This window comes from Podarcis vaucheri (genome assembly GCF_965113315.1).
Source record: "Podarcis vaucheri genome assembly, chromosome: 3".
Taxonomy (NCBI): Eukaryota; Metazoa; Chordata; class Lepidosauria; order Squamata; family Lacertidae; genus Podarcis; species Podarcis vaucheri.
Genome location: NC_138761.1, coordinates 69,285,638 through 69,306,561, shown reverse-complemented (window position 1 = coordinate 69,306,561; position 20,924 = coordinate 69,285,638). Strand labels below are relative to the sequence as shown.

The window sequence follows — 20,924 nt, the reverse complement described above, 5'->3', positions numbered from 1 at the left end:
ATGTGGGAGCCAATCATAGTGGGGCAGAAAATTTGAACTCTGACTTGTTAATTCTACCACTTTGGTTCAGTGGAAGATGATGGAACTCAGCTGAGATAAGTGCTGCACACATGCTGATAAAGCACTCTGTCACAATGTTATTGAGCCCACAAGGAGCACCCTATGCACTTGATCCAACCCTCTTGCAGGTACCTTGGAAAAGCAAGGACTTTATCTCGGAGGCAAACTCCATGACTCCTGCCAGTAAATCTATTTATCCTAAAATTTATCAGATGCCTTTCCAGGCAATGAACATGAGTTGCTTAAAATGTAGTGAAATGATAATGCAAATGCAAAAGCAGAGTAGTCCTAAAAATATCTTGTAGCAGGAAATTGAACATTCATCCCTAAAGAAATGCCTTTATTCTCATAAAATCCTGCAAGGCTCCATCAAGTCTCCAGAGCATGCAGACTTCCTGGCCCAGGCTGGTCCCAGTTTCCATTGGTGTGTGTGAGCACAGGCAAGGGACCAGCTGGATTCTCTGATGTGTTGGGGATGGATGTACTTTAGGGCAATGATGGGGAATCTGTGACCCTCTAAATGTTGCTGTACTGTACTCCCATCATCCCTGACAAGTGGCCACACTGTTTTGGGTTGATGGACCCTGGAGTCAAACAACATCTGTAGGGTCACAGGTTTCCCACTCCTCCTCTACAGTTAAAAGGGGATTGGCTATCAGGTCTAGCCAAGGCCTTTGCCCAAGGTTTTGGAGGGCAGGAATTACTAGGCATAAACAACCTTGAGTTACATGTTCTGTGCTGCGATTGTTCTCGTTTGCTCATTCTCTCATGTATATACTGAATGGATGGAGAAGGGAACAGACTTAGTGTGTGGCTCCATCTTCAACAGGAACAGTAAAACAACAAAATAGGCCTTATTATGGCATATGTTTTCATTGACAACAGCTGTATTAATCAGATGCAGGAACTGAACTGAGACGGTAGGAGGCATGAGGTGAAGTGTAGTAGAAAATAAATCATACTAACCTAGTTCTGAATTTTCATTCAAACCCTTCCATTTATCAAACTAACACATGTAATACAAATGATTGTACATAGAGGAGAGTGAACAATACATATCTTGTCAAAATGACAACAGAAACACAAGGAAGCCATATTTGCTTATAAGCACTTTGGGCGGGAGGCAGTTACACCCAGGAGTTGATGTTAAACACTGCCACCATCACAAGGTGATGGGGGGGGGGGTTAATTAAAAAGGTAAAGATGACATCATCAGGATGCTGGATTCTGTAGTGTCAGTTTTGAGCTTTTCCTGCAATTGCACATAACCATGAAATAGGCACAGCCCTGGTTAAAACCTGCTGAAGCATAATTTGTAAATTACCGGTAAGCCTTTCCAAAAGGAAATTCTACTCTGTCAATAGTTTATCATTTACGCTGGTACAACCCCATGCTGTATCAGTGTGAAAATAACAATAGCACAATCCTATATATCTTTGCTCAGAAGGAAGCCCATTTTGTGCATGTTGGGGATTACTCTCAGGTAAGTGTGCATAAGATTGCAGCCTCAGTATGTGCATTTACTTTTAAATATGTTTTGAGAGTTGGCAACGGTAAGAGTTAATTTTGCTTATAGCACACAAGTGCTACAACCACTTTACAGATGCGTAATTGTGTCTCTTTTCTTAAGGCATACAACATTTTAGAAATGGGATAAACAGTGGTTTTCTAACAGCATGCATAAATAGGGGGCATTAAGCACAGTTAAATTAATCATGGATCTCAGATTATCTTTAGAAATTAGTTATACACTACTGAGTACATAAATGTGACCCATGAGACACTATAAGAAAACTAAGTTTCAGTGAAGGCAGCTGGATATAAAACAGAATTTAATTTACTGGCATTCTAATGCAAATTTTCTCTATGTTACTGAAAGGCAATAGTTCCTAATTTGCTTTTTCAGCTCTTGACATTCTTTACTATTTACCGTATTTGAGAAAACTTGAGGATGGAGAAGGAAGAGGTTACTCTTACTTAAATTGTGTCTAATTTTGACTTACAGACACCCTACAGTGGCCTTTGGGAAATTACGCATAACTTCATATGTGGCAACATACATACTGCTTACTCTTAATCACTTGTTAAGCCATTGAAATGAGTTGGGTAAATATTTTATAGGCACTCCCAAAGTCAGCATGTTTGAATTAGCTCTGAAACAAACTCTGGGGCTGGGGGATCCTGAAGCATATTCTCCAAACTCAGTTTGTACACAGAAATCTGAATGCATGTTGACCCAGTCCTCCCCGCTCCACACACAGTCCTCTCATGGATAGTTTTTGATGTGGTGGTAGTTGTAAAAGCACTTCATTTCCTTCAGTGAGATTTACAGGATTGCAAATTTAAGTGTCCTTCAGAACTGAGCACTTGGGAATTTTTCAGAATTCAAACTCTGAAATGTTGGCAAATTTCAAATTTGAGCAAAACTTTGTTTCAGCTCTACTTCAAACATAACATTTAAGTCCTTAAGGTCTATTTCAGAATGGAGCATGTGTTGTGTTTCATCACTCAGGAGAATACGTTAATGTAATCTGTCACGAGCCTGTGATGAAACTTCAAGTTTACATTCATCCGCCTTACTGTGCTGTCAGCATAAATAACAATAAGGATGAGGTGAAATGTTGGATATTGCAAGTCTAGGGTGAATTTATGCAAATTGTTCCTTCTGTGGGAAGACTTCAATGCAGATGTCTTTCATCATAATTTGCTTGATGCTGCTGCTTTGAAAACAAAAGCTTACAATTTGTGATTCCTACAATGTATCATGAGGCTAATGGTTCAGATGTCTTAGCCAAGTCTGGAATCAAGACCTGGTATCCTAACACCAGTTGCTGGGTTTGTCGGCTGCCATTTACACTTTCCAGGACATTCTGGACTAACATAATGTTGGGCACTTCGGAGCATTGCTAGAAATTTAAATGCCAGCTCTCAACCATCCTTGCGACTGCCCATCCATTTTCAGATATGCCTGAGGGATCCAGCAACATGAGAAGGGAGACACAGAAGGCATTTTGCTCATGCATCTTCAAACCTAGCTTTGGCCCTGGTTTATCACTGAGCTTTTTTTTTTTTTTTTAATAAAAAATTGCTGCCTTAAATTGTGTCCTGTAGTGGATATTATTATTCATCAGTGGTGGTGCAAAATGAAGCTTCCTTATCTCAATGCCATGTAAGGCAAGGAGAAGGCCACTTAAGAAAACCAAGGTATCCCACAGAGATTGCATATTGACTGCTATTTTTAAGTACTTTTAATAGGTCTTTCTGGATGAACAGGTTCTTTAAATGCTCCGTTCTTTTTAAAGTTAATGGCTGCAAACCTGAAAACAGTTATGCTTCAAGAATCCAATTGAATTCTATGAGCTTTAAGCAACTCAACAGGGAGCAGGACTGCAGCCAATATTGCTACTCTTTCTTGCTAGCTAGCTAATGAAAATTCCACAGTAGGTAAATCATGGAGAGGCATAGAGAAACATACTGAAGGAACATAGCTCAGTGGTAGCGCACACACTTTGCATGCAAAGAATTCCAGATTCAATCCCTGGCATCTCCAAGTAGGTTGGGAAAGATTCCTTCCCCAAATCCTTGAGAACCACTGCCAGTCAGTATGGATGAGAAAGGGATGGGAAACCTCTGGATATTGTTTGCACCATCCCTGATAGTTGGCCAGCTGGCTGTGGCTGATGGGAGCAAAGTCCAATTGCATCTGGGGAGCCCTGGTTTCCAGACCCTTGAACCTAGTACTAAGCTAGGCCAATGGTCTGACTAGGTGTAAACACCTTCCTATGTGGATGAGGCTCAATGAGCCTGAACAAAGTGCTGGGCTTGCAGACTCTCCCCTCTCTTCCCCCTCTGCCTCCTCTGAAACTGGAGTAAGGAATTATGCTAAGTTTAGTTTCATATTTAAAAATTCTTGCCTTAGTGTTATGTACCAGCCAGGAATCCTAATTTAAAATACGGTATATTCTAGCCAGTTTACAAGAAGCCAACTTCAAAGCTTGGGCTATTATTAAGCTAGGCAAAGTTTGTTGCAAGCCAAGTAAAACTAAGATCAGACTCTTTAAAACTGAAACTATAAACTAAGAAGGGGGTTGGCAGTGTACAAACCTGACACTTCACTCGGACTCATTGAGACTCAGCCACATAGTTTCATGTTTCATACAAATACTGCTGTGTTGCAGTGTCACCCCAATCTTAAAGGTTTGTGTATTTATCTGACCACGTATAGTGAAACTGTGATTGCCATACTTTATCATGTGCAAAATGGATACTTTGACAGCAGATTGCAAATAATATCTTTTCTTCTAGCATCGGAATATTTTTAGCTAGCTTAATACCATCTTGTCTTTGTTGGCAGGTACACACTGGTGGATATTTTGCGTGCCATACTTCTTTCCTTAGAAGCCATGATTGAGGATCCTGAACTTCAAGTAAATGGATTTGTTTTGATTATAGACTGGAGCAACTTCACTTTCAAACAGGCTTCTAAACTGACACCAAGTATGCTTCGATTAGCCATAGAAGGCCTTCAGGTAAAAACTTTTTTAAAGCATTACTCGTATATCTCCTAATCTTCCCTCCTCCTCATCCCAACCCCCTGCCCCCAGTTGGTGTGGTTCCATGCTAAAAACAGAACAAGAAGAATATAAATTCAAACAATCCAGTAATTGAAATGTTAGGATATATATTCATTTCTCTCAGTTTGTGACCTAACTGAAGAATAATCAAGTGGTTGTTTATTTTACGGCTGAGAAACTGAGTCTCATATTTGATGGTTGCCTCAAATCAATCAGCTCTAAATTATTATTGAGGGAAGAGAAATAACAAAAACTCCCAAAGGAGGCAGAGTTGGATTCCTGATGTATGTTGTGTGTTGTCCAGCCAAAGCATGTCCAGCCAGCCATGTCCAGGATGTTGTGTGTTGTCCAGCCAAAGCAAGTTCCTCTTCAATAGTGGTATTAACTTTGGGATTCCCAAATGTGGAGTATAAGTTCATTCCCTATGAACTTATTTGGAGTCTTCCCTCTGTGTTGTGTCTGTCTCACCTTCACCTGGGGCACATACTACTTTGGATTGCAGCAGTTGACCTGTTGTGGGTGGGGAAGAGCATCTAAATGCAGGGAGGTGGAGTCAGTGGTGAAGCTTCAAGCTCCGGCGGGGGGGGGGGCAGAGAACAGGTGGGGGCGTGGCTGGCGTGCATCCTAGGGGTGTGGCATGCCATCCTGGGGGCGTGGCATGCCGCCTGTGGGGGTGTGTTGCCCAGCGTGGGGGGGAGGCCAGCCGCGATGGCCCCTCACCAGGATTGTTCCTCCGGAGGCGGTGCGCTCCCCCCGCACCCCTGTTCTTCTGCCAGTGGGTGGAGTAGATGGCATTTTGGCCTCTTCCTTCTGTAACTCATGTTTTTTCACTGATATCTTTTCTAATAATACAGAATAAGTTGGTTGTACTAGTTGCTATGTATCACATGTAAGAAAACTGAAATTAACAACCCCCCCCAACAAACCTATAATGTAATAGATGTGCTATATTAGGTTTCTGGTGTGTTGTGAGGAGAGAGACAGAACACATAACTGGATATCCATGCTTGTATTGAATGATTGCAGAATTAATTTTACACTAGCCACACTTTGGCCACCGCAGGACTATGGAGATGCATTTCTGAGATAGTGAAGATCTTACTTTCAGTATGCAAAATGTCATTCCTATGCAAACTTCCCACCTTGTCTGTTTCTAAGCATTGCTCAGCACATGAGTTGAGTGTGTCTGTGTATTGCACAGCCCTGCCAGCTGCCACCATGGCCTTGAGTAATGCACAGTGGCCCTGTTTCATGTGGTGAATAAATGCTTCACAGCATTTATTTGGGAGGTAGGAAATTTGCTACTGGGACATTGACCACTGTGGTGAAAGTAATGTCTAGATTGGCTAAAACATATCTTCATGTCCTCAGGACAGAGTTCTGAGGTGGCCTCAGTAGTTCACAAACCACATGGAGAGCTTATTGTTTGTAGTTTCAGGCTATACAGTAAACTGGCTGTCACCACACACCCAATTCTCTCAATTTTCTACCATGTTTAGGAGTAGGGTGATTCTTGGCCTGAGGGCAACAGAAAATGAGTTCATTAGTGTGGTTAGAGGCACCACAGCACAATGTTTTCAGAGGCCACTATGCAGTAAATGGTTGTGTGATTCAACCCTGTATCTTGAGAGTTTGCTGATACCTTAATGCTTAATGGAGGTTGCTGTGAGCTTTTTCTTAGCCATTAACTACATACTTGATTAAAGTTATCTATAGGTTAAAGTGCTTCTCTTGCAATGTTAAATCATTGAATCATGGTACATAAGTGCTTTATGTTGTATTTAATAAATGCAAAACTATCTTCATTAAAGCAAATGTTTATCTAAGAGGGAACTGAATTTTTATATCCAAATATTGAGGTTTTTTGCCTCATTTCTTACTGCAGTCGGTTCTGCTTTTACTCGAGGAAATGCTTTCATTCCCTTACATTTCAAGCTCTGAAATGTTTTTATGACTCCTATAAAGCAAATGAGCAACCATCTCTATGAGCTTTTATGTGCTCTGATATTGCAGTCAATTTTAGCAGGGCCTGCCAGAATTTTCATCGTTCTTCTGTAGAGTTATGATCTAAGGCCACTTTCCCATGTCGATTCTACGCCCAATATATATCAGGCTAATGAAATGGATTCACATGTCCCTGGACTTGACACAAGACTGTTAGATAAATGCCAGGTTGGTTGAAGAAATGAACATTTCTTTAGGGCTGGGGCAAAAATGACTCATTTCTCACCCTCACCCTGAGTACAGAAAGTCACTTTCCATTTCTGGAAACTTTAGACACACTTATTTGTTCTTCTGGACACCATTTTCCTGCTTCTGTGCCCGCTCTAGTCCTCTTCAGGTCTTCTAGCTTCTGCATAGAAGAACATAGGAGCAGGGCTGCACTCAGTAGCCCTGCCTCTAACATGATGCAAACTGAGAAGCCAGTCTGCTGACATTCACACACACAGAGAGTAGATGTCTGTGGGAAAAGTGCCCCCCATGCATACAGCTGGATGTACAAACATCTACAGATGTTCTCACTGTTTGCACAGATGTTGGGAGAGGGCCTTCCCAGAACACATGATATTAGGAGGGAGATACTACTTGGTCTGTTCCTGCTCCTGTGTCACTGCATGAATGAGCTAGAATGCCTGAAGGGGGCTACTGTATTTTGCCCTGTTTGCCCACCCGGTTGTTTAATCTGGTTGGTGGTGGTAAGCCATGTGACATCGCCATAGTATTCTGACATGATGATGCCACAGACACATTGAAACAAAATCACCCGAGCCCATAAGTTTAAATGACATTGTGAGAAAATCAGAAAGGAAATAGTGTTCTGGAAACAACCAGAAGACCGAAAGGAACAGCATGGAAACAATGGAAATGTTCAGTTGGAACTTATCCGCAGTTGGAACTTAAATCTGCCTCTTATGTATGTTGTTTTCCTCTTCCATTCCACATGAGCTGTGGTTACTCTTCCCTTGAAAATGCCCACCCTTGGAGTAGATAAAGACATCCCACAGATTTTTCAAACAAAAACTAATCTAAGGAGGTAGACTTAATTATAGAGCAATCCATTACATGTCTACTCAGAAGAAGTTAGTCCCATTGTGTTTACTGTGGCTTGTTCCCAGATAAGTGGCTATAGGATTGCAGCCTTCAGTGCCCTTCTCCTGACACCTCACATGTGGATTTGTTTGGGGGTATTATACTTCCTTGAGATACATTGGAATTTGGCTTGGGGGCCGTCAGTTGTTCTACAAATCATCTGTTTGTTTATGTTCCTATTTATCAATGTTAAAGCATTCTTGTACACTGCAATATTAATTTAGCAGCACCCACCAAAACATTTTAAGGAACCATTCAGGACTCATGATGACTGCCCTGAATGGGCTAAAGTGTTGTGTTGGGAGGCCACTTGCTGAATCTGAATGAAAACCTTCAGGTGACAGTCAGAAAAAAAGAACATTTATAAACTGGTTCCTTTCCTTTTCTTGTCATATGATGTGCACATCAGAAACTGGTCTATCTGAGTTACAAAGCAGGTTAAAAAAGGACAGATGGGAGATACTGAAAAAGGAGCATAACCAATAAGTACACACGGCGTACTTGCTGTCTTGATAAACAGCTACGCTATTTAATCAGTGGAATTGTATTTGCTTTGGCTTACAAGACTTTGCCGAGATCACATGGCAGCTGAGGAAGAAAAAAAAACCTAGCACTCTAGTAAATTAATTGCTTTTATAGAAAAAGAAAAAGAAAAAGAAAAAAGAGATGGGTGGATGGGCTACTCCAATAGACTAGCACAGGCTGTTTAACACTAAGTACACCTGTATACCAAATCAGCCTGCTTAAAGATAGCCAACATTTTGTACTCCAGACGTTGCACTACAACTCCCATTATCTCTGATTGTTGTCCATATTGGCTGGGGCTGATGGGAGTTGGAGTCCATCTGGAGGTCACCAAATTGCCAGTCATTGTTCAGCAGTGACCAGATGGTGTTGGGTGGAGAGCAGTCTACAATAGCTCCTTAAGCTGCAGTTCTAACCCCACTGACCTGGAAGTGAGGTCCGTTGAGGACTTCTGATTGTGCACATGAGGACTGAACTGTTATTCCAAAAAATGGTTGGAATGCATACTGAGTGATTCTTTGGTGACCTTTTTTCCTGCAAGGTACAGAAGCACCTTGGTTGTGTGAGAGAGTTAATGGATAAATACATGGATATGAGTCCTCCAGGATGCCCTTTTGTCTTGTCTCACTTTCTGGACCCACATGCATGATTTCCCTCTGGATGTCATTAGGCAATATTTAGTCCACCTCTACCTGATTACGTTGTATGGATGACATTTGAATTCCAGAAACAGTTCATGAGTTGAAAAATAATTTAATACAAGTGAAATAGTAGAGTTTGGTGCTCTTCTTTGAAGGACAGCTTCTTGTTTCATGGTTCTTCATTTTCATTGCTTAGCTCAGAAAAATCTTGCTCTTGGTGTAGAATGGTAAGCAGTGTCATTAATCTGATCAATTTTGGTAGTCGAGCTGCATAGAAAGCCAGATTCTGAGTGTTGTGATAAAGAAATGTGGGGATTTGAACCCTGTTCTCTCGAAAACAACAGGCATGTTGGTCAGAGGTGAAGACTGAGGGCCACATTTTCTTCTAGGCTGTCTTATACCAGTGCTGGGCAAGGTGAGAAGTCAACGTGAATAGATGCAAGAGGTCAAGTGTTGGGCTTACGCTATGCTCAGTGCTATGGAGCTTGTAGAGTTGAGTCAGTATGGGAAAACTCATTCATTGTGTCTCCTTCTGCATCATAGGGATTATAATAAAGTGCATTTTCATGTAAAAACCTACCACAAGACTCTGAAGCAGTGCTTTTGTAAAAAAAGAAAGAAAAGTGTATCAAATTGTATTGAAGCTTTGTAGGTAACCTGGATTGGAAGTGTGGCGGCTCTACTGTTGAAACAAAAATCACACTGGAGCTTGTTTGTTTGTAGCAAATAGTTTTCAAATAGTGTAAAAGTCTTAAGCACTTACTGCTGCCTGAGCAGGGGACAATGAAGCCAGACAGATCTGATGTTGAGGAGTTCCACATTGTTGCAGTGGTCGTTACACAGGATTGGGCTCCCAAATCCCCTCTTGCCCAGCTCCCCTGCCTTCAGGGGTTGGTGAAGGAGGTCTTCTTGTCTGCACAGTGGTACCTCAAGTTACAAACGCTTTGGGTTACAAACTCCGCTAACCCGGAAGTAGTTACCTCGGGTTGCAAACTTTGCCCCAGGATGAGAATAGAAATCGCGCGCCGGCAGTATGCTGGCAGCGGGAGGCCCCATTAGCGAAAGTGCGCCTCAGGTTAAGAATGGTTTCGGGTTAAGAACGGACCTCTGGAACAAATTAAGTTTGTAACCCGAGGTACCACTGTATTATTAATGCACCCAACGGCTAACAAGCCTAGTGTTTAAAAATATGTCCCTGTTTCCTTTCCCCTTTTAATGTTATTACATGTAATTGGCTTTCACACATCGCTGAGCATTTCCAAGGAAGTCTGCTAATTAATTAAAGCAAAAATTACTTAATAGGGATCCTTTTAAGAACATACAGCTCTTCCTTGCATGAAAATATTGTGATGTTAATTAACACTTCCATAATTTCACACGCATAGGAGAAGCTCTGTGTGTCATGGCGCTTCCTGTTGTCAGTATAACCGAGTGAAGAACAGGGACTTGACACCATGATCCCTGTTCCCCCCTGCCCCACACTTCCAACACCCTAGCTACTGGGAATACTAGAATTTTCTTCCTGTTCTCAGGAACCTTTTTCAGCCCAAGGGCCACATTCCCTTCCATGCAACCTTCCGGGGGCTACATGCCAGTGGTGGGCAGGGCCAGGGGCAAAAGTGGGCAGAGCAACAAATGGGAATGTGATTTTTGTTTCTTCACACACTTGCACACCCCTCCCTATCCTGCAACCAGGCGAGCAAGAAGTGTTCCAGCTGCAGAAAACAGGGCACTCAAAGAGGATACAAAAGCATAGCCAGTAAGGGGTGTGGCATGGGAACAAGGGTGTGGCCTGGAAAGAATCCCAAGGGCCAGACAGAGAGGCTTGGAGGGCCACATTTGGCCCCTGGGCCTGAAGTTCCCCATCATCCCTGATCTGCTTCCATATTCCCCTTTCCTGCATACAAGCATAATAACTTATCCCCACTTCTCCTCTCTCTCAGTGCTGAGTGCTTGGCATCTCCCACAGGGCCAGTATTTAGTAGTTATATTCCCAGGGACTGATGGGTTATTTGAGAATTGTCCAGCATCATACTGATTCCTAGGTACCTCTGTGCATCTTGACAAGATTCATTTATACTTCCCCCTCACCCCTGACACCTGCTTTCCCGCCATTATGTTGTCCAGATAAGTTTGATATTGGAAAGCCTCCTTAGAGAATAGCATTCAGCATGGTGCTTTGGTTCACGGATGGCTGGGACAAGGGGGCAGCCAGGCCTGTTCTGTGCTCTCTCTCTTTCTCCTTCAACTGGTTTTGCTGAGCTTACTGGCTTGTCGCTCACATTATGTCACAGAATCAAAGGATAGAGATGAGCTAGGAGGTCAACACACTGAATGGATTTCTGTGAAGGTAGCAGTGTAGTAAAAGGTGTTTGTGTGCATGATCTATCTATCTATCTATCATCTATCTATATCTATCATCTATATCTATCTATCTATATCTATCTATCTATCTATCTATCTATCTATCTATATCTATCTATCATCTATCTATCTATCATCTCTATCTATCTATCATCTATCTATCATCTATCTATCATCTATCTATCATCTATCTATCTATCTATCATCTATCTATCTATCATCTATCTATCTATCTATCTATCTATCTATCTATCTATCTGTCTGTCTGTCTATCTATTATCTATCTATCTATCTATCATCTATCTATCTATCATCATCATCTATCTATCATCTATCTATCTATCATCTATCTATCTGTCTGTCTGTCTGTCTATCTATCTATTATCTATTATCTATCTATCATCTATCTATCTATCTATCATCTATCTATCATCTATCTATCATCTATCTATCTATCTATCATCTATCTATCATCTATCTATCTATCATCTATCTATCTATCTATCTACCTATCATCTATCTATCTCAAATGGAAAGGATAGTCAGAGTGCCACATAATTAACATGTCTGTGTCAAGGTGATATTTAACTATTTGAGGCAAAGTAAAATGAGGGGGAGAGAAAAGGATATCCACTTCTGGTTGCCATCCTTCTAATAGAGCAATCCTAACTGAACACAATGGGATTTTCTTCTGAGCAAACATGCATAGAATTGCACACTGTGGATGTGTAAATAAATCATGTGATAGGACTACTTTTAAAAAAAAAAATCACTTCAAATGAGGGAAGGGAAAATAGGGGATGTTCTAGGTGTTATAAATTGATCGTGGGTGGACTCTCCAGACAGAATCATTGTTTTTTACATCTTTGTTTGGAAACACATGTTGGGGGGGGACTTGCTCTCTTTAAGGGCAAATTTAATGTTACACAAAGGCAGAAGGCAAATGCCAGAAGTTCTTTTAAAAATTATTATTATTCCATCTCTTTGGAAGTATCCTACAGCGAAACTAGAGAAATGCTAATGCTGCAATTTAAATTTGAGTCACAGAAAATGTATTAAAAAAATAGAGCAAGTTTGTTTTTAAGAAGCTAAGCTTTCCAGTGTTGTCATTTGGTGAAGTCCTTTCTGGGATCTGCTGCAACAGATTAAAAACCAAAACCAAAGTAGGCACAGTGGTACAATACTGCAGCTCTTCATTTGTATGCTGACAGATGGGAGAATGTATTGTTCATGCCTGAGAGGGACAAGGAAGGGCTGTCTGAGTTTGCACTTACAGTAGCTTTCTCTACATTTTGAGCCTTTTTTGTGTAAATATAGTTCTATCTATTCCCCAAAATGATTTTGTAAAAGGCTGGCATAGGCAATGGGAAATAATCTGTATTTTATCTCAGCTATTCAATTTGTATTCATGTTTGTCTAAGGTAAACCTTCATTGCTTTTACTTGCTGGGTTTTGATATGATAAGGTATATAATTTTGAAAAGGGTTCCTGCATCTTTATCTTTGTCCAGTGACAACCTATCATCAAACACATCCATCCATGAACTCCCATTTCTTTTCAAGTCTATTGAATGGAAAGGGAAGTAATCATCACTCTTGTCAATGAGCAATTAATTACTATTGCTTGTTCTCCTGTAATGGCATAAAAAACCATGCTTATGACATTAACGGCTGTTATTCAAGCCAGGCTAATTAGCAGTTCTGGTCTAAGGTAATGTTGAGTTGCAACGAAAATCATGTCAGAGTAATGCTGGAAATATTGTCAGTTATCAGCATAGTTCTCTGTATACTTGGGTGCCAAGCAGTTCCTCGCTTAAGCTGACAGTTACCATGGTGAGCCTTGATCAGTTAGTATGCAAACATGCATTAAATTGTGGTACAGGAGAATAAACACAGATCTTAGATGCTTAAAGTGGGAGACGAATAGTTGTGAACTATGTGAACAAAACTGCTCCATTTATTTTCTTTATTTCTAACTCATAATGTTTCCAAAGGGCAGCCAGTAGGTTCTTAAGATACATTAGAAAACTTGAAAATAGACAATTAAAAAAAGTAATCTGCCATTCAAACAACCCCCTGCTCTTTCCTGACTGCTAAATGACTGATCAAATTAGGCTTCATGTTGGTTCTAGAGCAGATTTTGGTTGGATTTTCTTAGCCATCTGAAGAAAAAGAGTCACCTAATGAACTTTCCACAATTGGATTTGCTGCTCTGGGGGCACCACACAGAGACCTCTCTCAATTGACAGTAAAGTTTGTAACCAATTGTAGGGAAGGAAATGATTTTTTAATTTTTTTTAGTTCCTCCAAATCAAGCAAGCAAGCAGGTCAGAATTGTTGTAGCTTTGACCTAAAAGGCAACGTTCAGGCATATTGATTTCTAAAAAGAAAAACTGGAATCTGGAGAAAATGAGTGATAGGTTTCAAAGTTTGGTTTGATTTTCTTTGAAAAATACGAAGGACGGCAACATTCAATTTGTTCTGTTAGGGTTTATAGATGGGGGCTTGGCCTGCTGTCAGAAACTATGCAGCAATCAGACAATGCACTATTGGGGTTTTATTGCTATTTTCCTCTTCTGCTTTTCAGGAAATGGGGAGGAGGAGGACAGGTACACTGAATTGTTTTCTGGCCTGTTGGCAACCTTACTACAATTACATGGTGGGGGTGGTTGCAGATTAGCCAGTCGAATAGATTGCAGATGGACTTGGTGGAGCAGAAATTATATAAATCTGTAGCAGGGAAATGACTTTGTAGAGCTATGACTTCAGTGCTTAAGAAGCTGAGCAGAAATGTAGTGGTAGCAACAGAATCCAGGAAATATGCATAGATTAGGTGACACCTGGAAATAAGATTTCATTGTTGAGAAAATAGCTAAGGGTTGTATCCAATGCTACAGCTGCACTTGCTCAACAGACCTCGGCTTGTACAACAGAATCTTCCTGTCGTCCCTCTCCTCTGCATTTCCTTTCCTCTCAAAATCTTCTCCAGAGCGTAGGCAGACCCTTCAGAACCTGTTTTGGGGGCACACAGAGAGAGGAGAGAAAGAGAGAGTCCTGTTGTGCAAAGAGAACTATGCATGTTCAGCACTGGACACAATTCTTAAGTACTTGCTTGTTGTTTTAGAGTACAACCGTATGCATACCTACTCATAAGTAAGGCCTTTTATATTCAGTCGGGCTTGCTTCCAGGTAAAAGTCTTCGGCTACAATCCTGTACCCCACTGCTTCTTTTTCTGAGAATATATTTATTTGTTGGTGCTGTTAAACATAGGTGGTTGTACAACAACTCAGCATTTTATTGTTTCCCTCTAATATCCATTCACCTCGAAACATGGCCATGAAGGACACAATAAATCCCTCTTTTTCCTCCATAGGAATGATGGATTTTCTTTTGCTTTCACTCACATTATGATGACAAAAAGCCTCAATAATTTTTATTGCTTTGTGTAGGAGAGTAGCACTGAAGGAAACCTTTATGTAAGTGTAACAGAAGAATTATTTAATGACCGTATTATTTATTTACTAATATCTTGTGGACCCAGTCTAAGCTTTCAGCTCTTAGACTCTGCGTTCAAATGTTATGATTCCTACAAGAGGGTTTTTCTGTGTGTGACATATATATGATGTAGTTTATATAAGGGCATGTTAACCTGTCAGCATCCTCAATTTAACAACTGCTGCTTTGAAAAACGACATAGTTTTTAAAGAGCTATATATCTACATTTATTTCTGTGAATAAAAACAAGCTGAAGGAGCTTTGTTCTATCCAGTATTTAGTTCTATTTTTGAGTTGCAGAACCCATTCAAAGACCTGTTGAGGTATTCTGTGTGTGGACACACACACAAACACATGAGACACACAGAGAGAGAACTTTGTGTACAAATTACTGAGTATAATTATTATAAATTATGTTTATATTTATACTTTTTGTTCTGCCACAGGACACTTTTTATATGCATGTTATATGCATTATGAAAACCATCCATGTCCATTTGGGGATGAACACTTTTAAGCCCAGATATTGGTGCTTTTGGTCAACCCCCACCCATATCTGTATAAAACCTTCATGATTAGAGTAAATTTAAAACTTGTCTAAATGCAAGATATTTCAATCCTCTTTAGTTCCAGTACAGACATCCAAATGAGGATGGTAATTATTTTCAAAAATCATTAAGAATCCATAGAGTCATTGCTTTCAGATATGGTGCCAAGACAATGTTTAGGCTTGGCAGTCTCCAAACATTTCCTCAGAGCTTCTTTGTTCATACAATATCTAGCAGTCATGTTTGCACCACCTACACTAATGCTGCAATGGGGGTTTCCTGCAGGAAACATATATAGCAGGGATGAGGAAGCTGTGGTGCTCCAGATATCGGTGGTCTACTGCTGCAGTCACCTGTGATCATTGTTTGAGGCTGGCGGGAGTTGGAGTCAACACCTGGAAGGTCACAGGTTCCTTGTCCAAGATACATAGTGTGCAGGGCAGGTGTGCATCTCTAAATATTAAAGAACACACATTAGGAAGCCATGATTTGATCTTGCTCCCTTACACACGTCCACCATGCTCATTCAATTCATCCATCCAATCAACCTATTCAAGCCCTGAACAGGGTTCAAGATGATCACCATTAGATCTATGTGAGCTGGCATGTAGCATTAGCCTGAGGTTCTTTCATGTCAGTTACTTTGTGACTTTCATCAAACTTAACAAATTGAAATGACAACAACTGAGAAAACCTGAAAATTTTGTTTATTGATTGACCACTGGGCTTTCCACAACTACTCTTTGGGTGTCTCCAAGCGATAGATTTGTCCCTTAAAAAACTTGCCCTCACTAATGGGCAATATATTAATGTGATTAGATTTTCCTGTGATGGTCTGATTTGTGAATGAAGTTTCCAAAGCCAAGCAATCCTATGATAATGAACAGTGCATGACGCTCATATTGTGTGAATGAGCTTGAAGAAACTAAACATAATTAAGTGAACGTTCAGCATCTGGAATAGTTCAGGGTGAATTCATACTTGCACTTTCCAACAGCAGTAAATTAGTCCAGCATTAAAGTACCTTACTCTGGACTTTCCACACAGCCAAATCAGTAGGGAGCTGGCTAGCAATATAGACAGTAATGAGGTGAAACATAACATTGTTGGAGTTACTGCTGGAATAAAGTGGTGCTGTTTGATTGCATAGATGCAAACACACAACCCTTGGTGCTTTTCCACCTTTCCTTCCAAACAAGTTTCAGTATATATTTCCACAATAGAGGGTGATTTCTTTTGAATGTCAGAAGAGCTATATGGTGTGCATTTGTTAATATTTATTATTTATCAGGCATTTAGACAGTAGATTGGAACAGCTACTAATCTCTGTAATTCTGTATTTAAACAGCAGGCGATAACAGCTCCAGAACAACCATTAAAACCTGTCTAATCAATAGTGTGCAACTTTCTGAATGTTTACTGATTTAAAGCCAATAAACTGCTGGGACAGCATTCTGTGCATTTTAAATTCAGGCGTGCAGCTGCAGATACGATCTTCAGACAAAATCTGTGCTGTTCAAATTGCTGTCAGCAGTTAGAATGGGCCACTCTGAATGCATCAGGGAGTTCAGTGTGCCAGGAAAGTTGTTGCAGGATCACTAGGCTAATGGACATGGCCTGTTTGTGTCTTCTGGGCATGCAGTTACCATCCAGCAGCCTTTAGATATCAGTCTGTCTTAGTTCTGTGATTGGTGCATTTCAGCACCTCCAGGGCTCTGGACAGAGCAAGCATGGCTTGGAGTCAATAAGTGACTGCTGAAAATGAGCAGAATGCTTGTGAATTCTAGTAAACAGTTTCTACAAATCTTCCCCAAACCTAGACCCTTATATCTATTTCTTCTGGAATTTGAATGAGGGCAAGAAATTCTGAGTAAACTTCCTTCCTTGTGGGGCCCAGATTGATTCATGGAATTTCAGTTTTTGTCCATCTAATGGTTAGACTAAGGATGCTAACATCATTAAGATTATAGACTCATGTAGCTGGAAGAGAATGAATCACCCCAGGACAGTACTTTCACCAGCTCTCTATAATTCAGCCTTGTTGATCAAGGTGACAGCATGTCACATATAGGGGAAAAGGTGAAAATAAACGTGGCCGGAAATAATGCTAGCTTATCACATCTTTTGTGCACAGGCCATGGAATATGGTAGATTTCAATCAACTTGACCTTTCTGAAGATTTCAAAAGAAGTACGCATATCTGGGGCATAGCCAGCATTTCACTTCAATTTATTAATTGTGATAAGTCACTGCTGAATTTACAGTTCTTGACCCATTGTTCATTCCATTAAGCAAATGCAACCATTCCTAGTTGCCGTAAAAAAAGAAAGGAAAAAAGTACACAGCAGGTTTTCTTACAACTCCAGGATGCAAAGAAAGATTACTTTGTTTATGTGAAGCTAAGGGAGGAATTTTAGACCAAAGAAAATAGCTCAAGCTGGAATCTAAGCTGAATTTTAAAGATACTTTTTGAGGGTTACTTTTCCAAAAATTTCAATCCAAAACTATTGAGAGCCTTTTAGAATTTTGTTACTGGTTTTAACAAGGTGCCACAGAATGCTGTATGATCTCATTCTACTTCAGTTTTAGATGCGTCATGGAAGTAGAAATGTGTTGCGCTGTTGCTTCTTAGAAGAAGCCTAGACAAGGGACATTATTTTTTAATTCTATTAAATCAGAACATTGCATTGTTTTGAATTGCCAACATTAAGTGGAGTAAAAAGATAATACTGCATTTGCAGCTTACAGTGCACTTTTGCTGAAACTACTTCTAGATATGCCCCTACAAGCTGGAGGATAGTTCTTGTACTGTGTACTTGGCAAACATTAGTTTGACAGTAAATTATTTCAGGAAACTCCAGCAGTAGGTAGCTTTTGTTTCTCCTTGGATATTTGAAAGGGATGGCTCAAGTGAGTTGGGAGTGGATCAGTACCCTGTACAATTGCTAGTAGATACTACTAGCATCAATTCTTTACTAAGTATGGTGTGCAGAATTGCAACCATAAATGGATTTTATGTGCCTTCGGTGCAGAAGGGAAATATTAACTTTATACAGTCCTTATTCTGTCACCTTAAATTTATATCAAATGACTAATAAACACCAAATAAAACATGTCAATTTACTCAAGTCTTGATAGTTTGGGGCAAAAATATATATCACTGCTTTAAATCCCCCTTTATATAAGAAGACAGTTTCAGCCAACATTGCCTTAGATTCAGCACTTTGTCTGGCATTTGCTCTGAATACACCCTGCTGCCGCCAACCATGTGACCTTGCACCTGTTATTGACTCACTCAAGTGTTTGATTGCTGGCTCCTTTTGTCTGTGTATCTGTACAGAGGTGTGAAAATGACTTTTTTTGTGACATGATCTCTAGGCTGTCTCAGCACCTGCATCCTCTGTCAATGGCAGATCGGCATAAGCAGAGTCAATTTGCATCAAGCAAGAGCAGTTTTGATTGTGCCTCTGCTTGTCATATGGCCTCACTGACGGAGGCTGCCTGCAGCTGGTGAGAATATGCCTCTTTTCTCCAAGGGCGGCTCTTGACTGCTCAGTGAAAAGATGGCAATTCTCATTCTGGGATTAAAGCCTCATCCCCTGGGAATGCTGATGCCGCAGATGCCATTTATTTAAGAGGAGCTTGAGCTCGCAGATCCCTTTAAGGAGCACTCTGGTGCAAATCTTTTTGTTGCACACTTGGCATTGATCTAGCTCCGGTAATGTTATTTATTTTAAGGCATTCTGTGCCATCTTCCTGTCAGACATGACATTCAAGGCAGCTTATAGTTTCATAAAAGCAGAATGAATTTTTCAAAAAGCAACAACCCTGAAAACCACTGTAAGAACAGAGGGTCATGCCTAGCATGGGCATGCACACAGGATGTGTCGGGTGTGCAGTAGCAACTGGAAGGCACCATTTATCTATTTATATACTGTGCCTCAGCCCTGCGTGTTTAGCAAAATACATACCAGCTCCATTCACATTCGGATGTTCATCTGTGCCCCACTGAAATGATGTGCATCTCCTATCCAGAACCACCCCTTTAACTGCCTGGAGATCATGTCACAATTTTTATGTAGGGTGGCGTAGAGATTAGGACTAGATGTTGCATTTTTTGTTTGCCTTTCCCATTAATGATACTGCTTTAAACAGCTGCTCCTAGATTCTTATCTGATGCTTCCAATTTATTTTGTGGCCTGAAGTATTTGCTCTGTTCTCCTTCTCCTCAGCATCTGCAGTTTTGCTGTAATTCATTATCTGGGTTGTATCCAACTAAGTCATACTCACATAGACCCACTGAAATGAATGCACTTACATTAATCATGCCCACTGACTTCAATGGGTCTTCCCTTATCTCACCAAATTCACAGCATTTCCTTGACTTCTGCCACCTCTTACCATTTCTTGCATCGTCTTTGGGGTATTAACTTTTCTTACTTCAGAACCAAGAGAAAAATTCTAAGGAACTTCATAAAGAAAGCACAAATGTTCTTCCATCTTGAAATGGATGGAATGCCCCTAGCTTTTGTCTTCTAGCAGGTCAGTCGAAGATAGTTGCCCTTGCAGATCCTGAAGAGCTTCAGCTGTCATCTCCAACACCTCATTTATCTGAGCACTTCTTTCAACTGACATCATGCTTTCTGTGATGATCGGGTTGGCTTGCTCTCCTAATACAGACGTTGCTTCTCTGCTAACTCTGCTCTTTGTCCTGGACTCTGATGGCTCCCCACCCCCAGTAATAGACTCCCCAGTCCTCCCTGCCCCTGAGCCTACTCGCTTGATGTCATTGGCAGGCTGGATGCAAAGGAGTGGTGGGAGGTACCAGCTGGGGAACCTCCAAGGGAACCCACAGGGGAAGAAGGCTCAGAGCCAGGGGATTGGTGGTGGGACAAAAATGGTCACTGTTGCATGCTGACAGCTTCTAGGGGCCACAGATGAGAGCTGAGTAGAGACCAAGGCAGACAAACTACCCCAGAAGGAGCATGGCATGTACCTCCACCAGAGGTACTACCCCTACCCCATAAACCCCTGCAATATTATCTTACATACTCTGTCCTGGAGTCTATTGGGTGTTTCCCTCCTTGCAGAAGCAATACTGCTTTCACTGCTGAGAGCAAAATCTGCAGAGACTTGTGCTTCCTATTTATCTCTCTGTAAACAAGTGAGGTTCCTGTCTTGCTGCTCTTACTTCCTGCCAAGTGTCATCCTGGCCTTTATGCCCATTCATAATTGCCTCTTTGGCGAGTATCGCAGCGAACAATGATTTTGGTAGATGCCTTCTGTGGGGGTTCTCTTAGCTTGCTCTGAAGGGCTTTCCCAAGGGTTGCCCCCTCTTATATGGTTTCTTGCCACTTCATGTTGCTCTTGCCTCTAAGCAGAACCGTTTTTCTCATCTGTTGTATTTACTTTAAAATGATTCCCAGAAAGCTTAGCCCTTCAATTATCAGGGCTTGGGGGGCATTCCTTTGGTTGGGTCCTCAGGCTACCAGCCTTTGCCAACTTGTAGTGATGGGAGTTCTCACCCAAAACATGCAGAGGGCATCAGGTTTGTGAACCTTGAGCTGACGAGCTTTTTCTTATAAAAGGAGACACATGAAAGGCATACCCACAGAAACATCAGGAGG

At 41.0% G+C, this 20,924-nt stretch overlaps 1 protein-coding gene across 1 annotated transcript in view; it reads left to right on the top strand.

Annotated features, from left to right (window-relative positions):
- Nucleotides 1-20,924, top strand: part of CLVS2 (clavesin 2) — a 44,894-nt gene that overhangs the window by 2,306 nt on the left and 21,664 nt on the right. Inside the window, exon 2 of the mRNA XM_082216163.1 lies at nucleotides 4,415-4,589. Coding sequence (XP_082072289.1) covers nucleotides 4,415-4,589 — 175 coding nt within the window. The remainder of the gene's footprint in view (nucleotides 1-4,414; nucleotides 4,590-20,924) is intronic.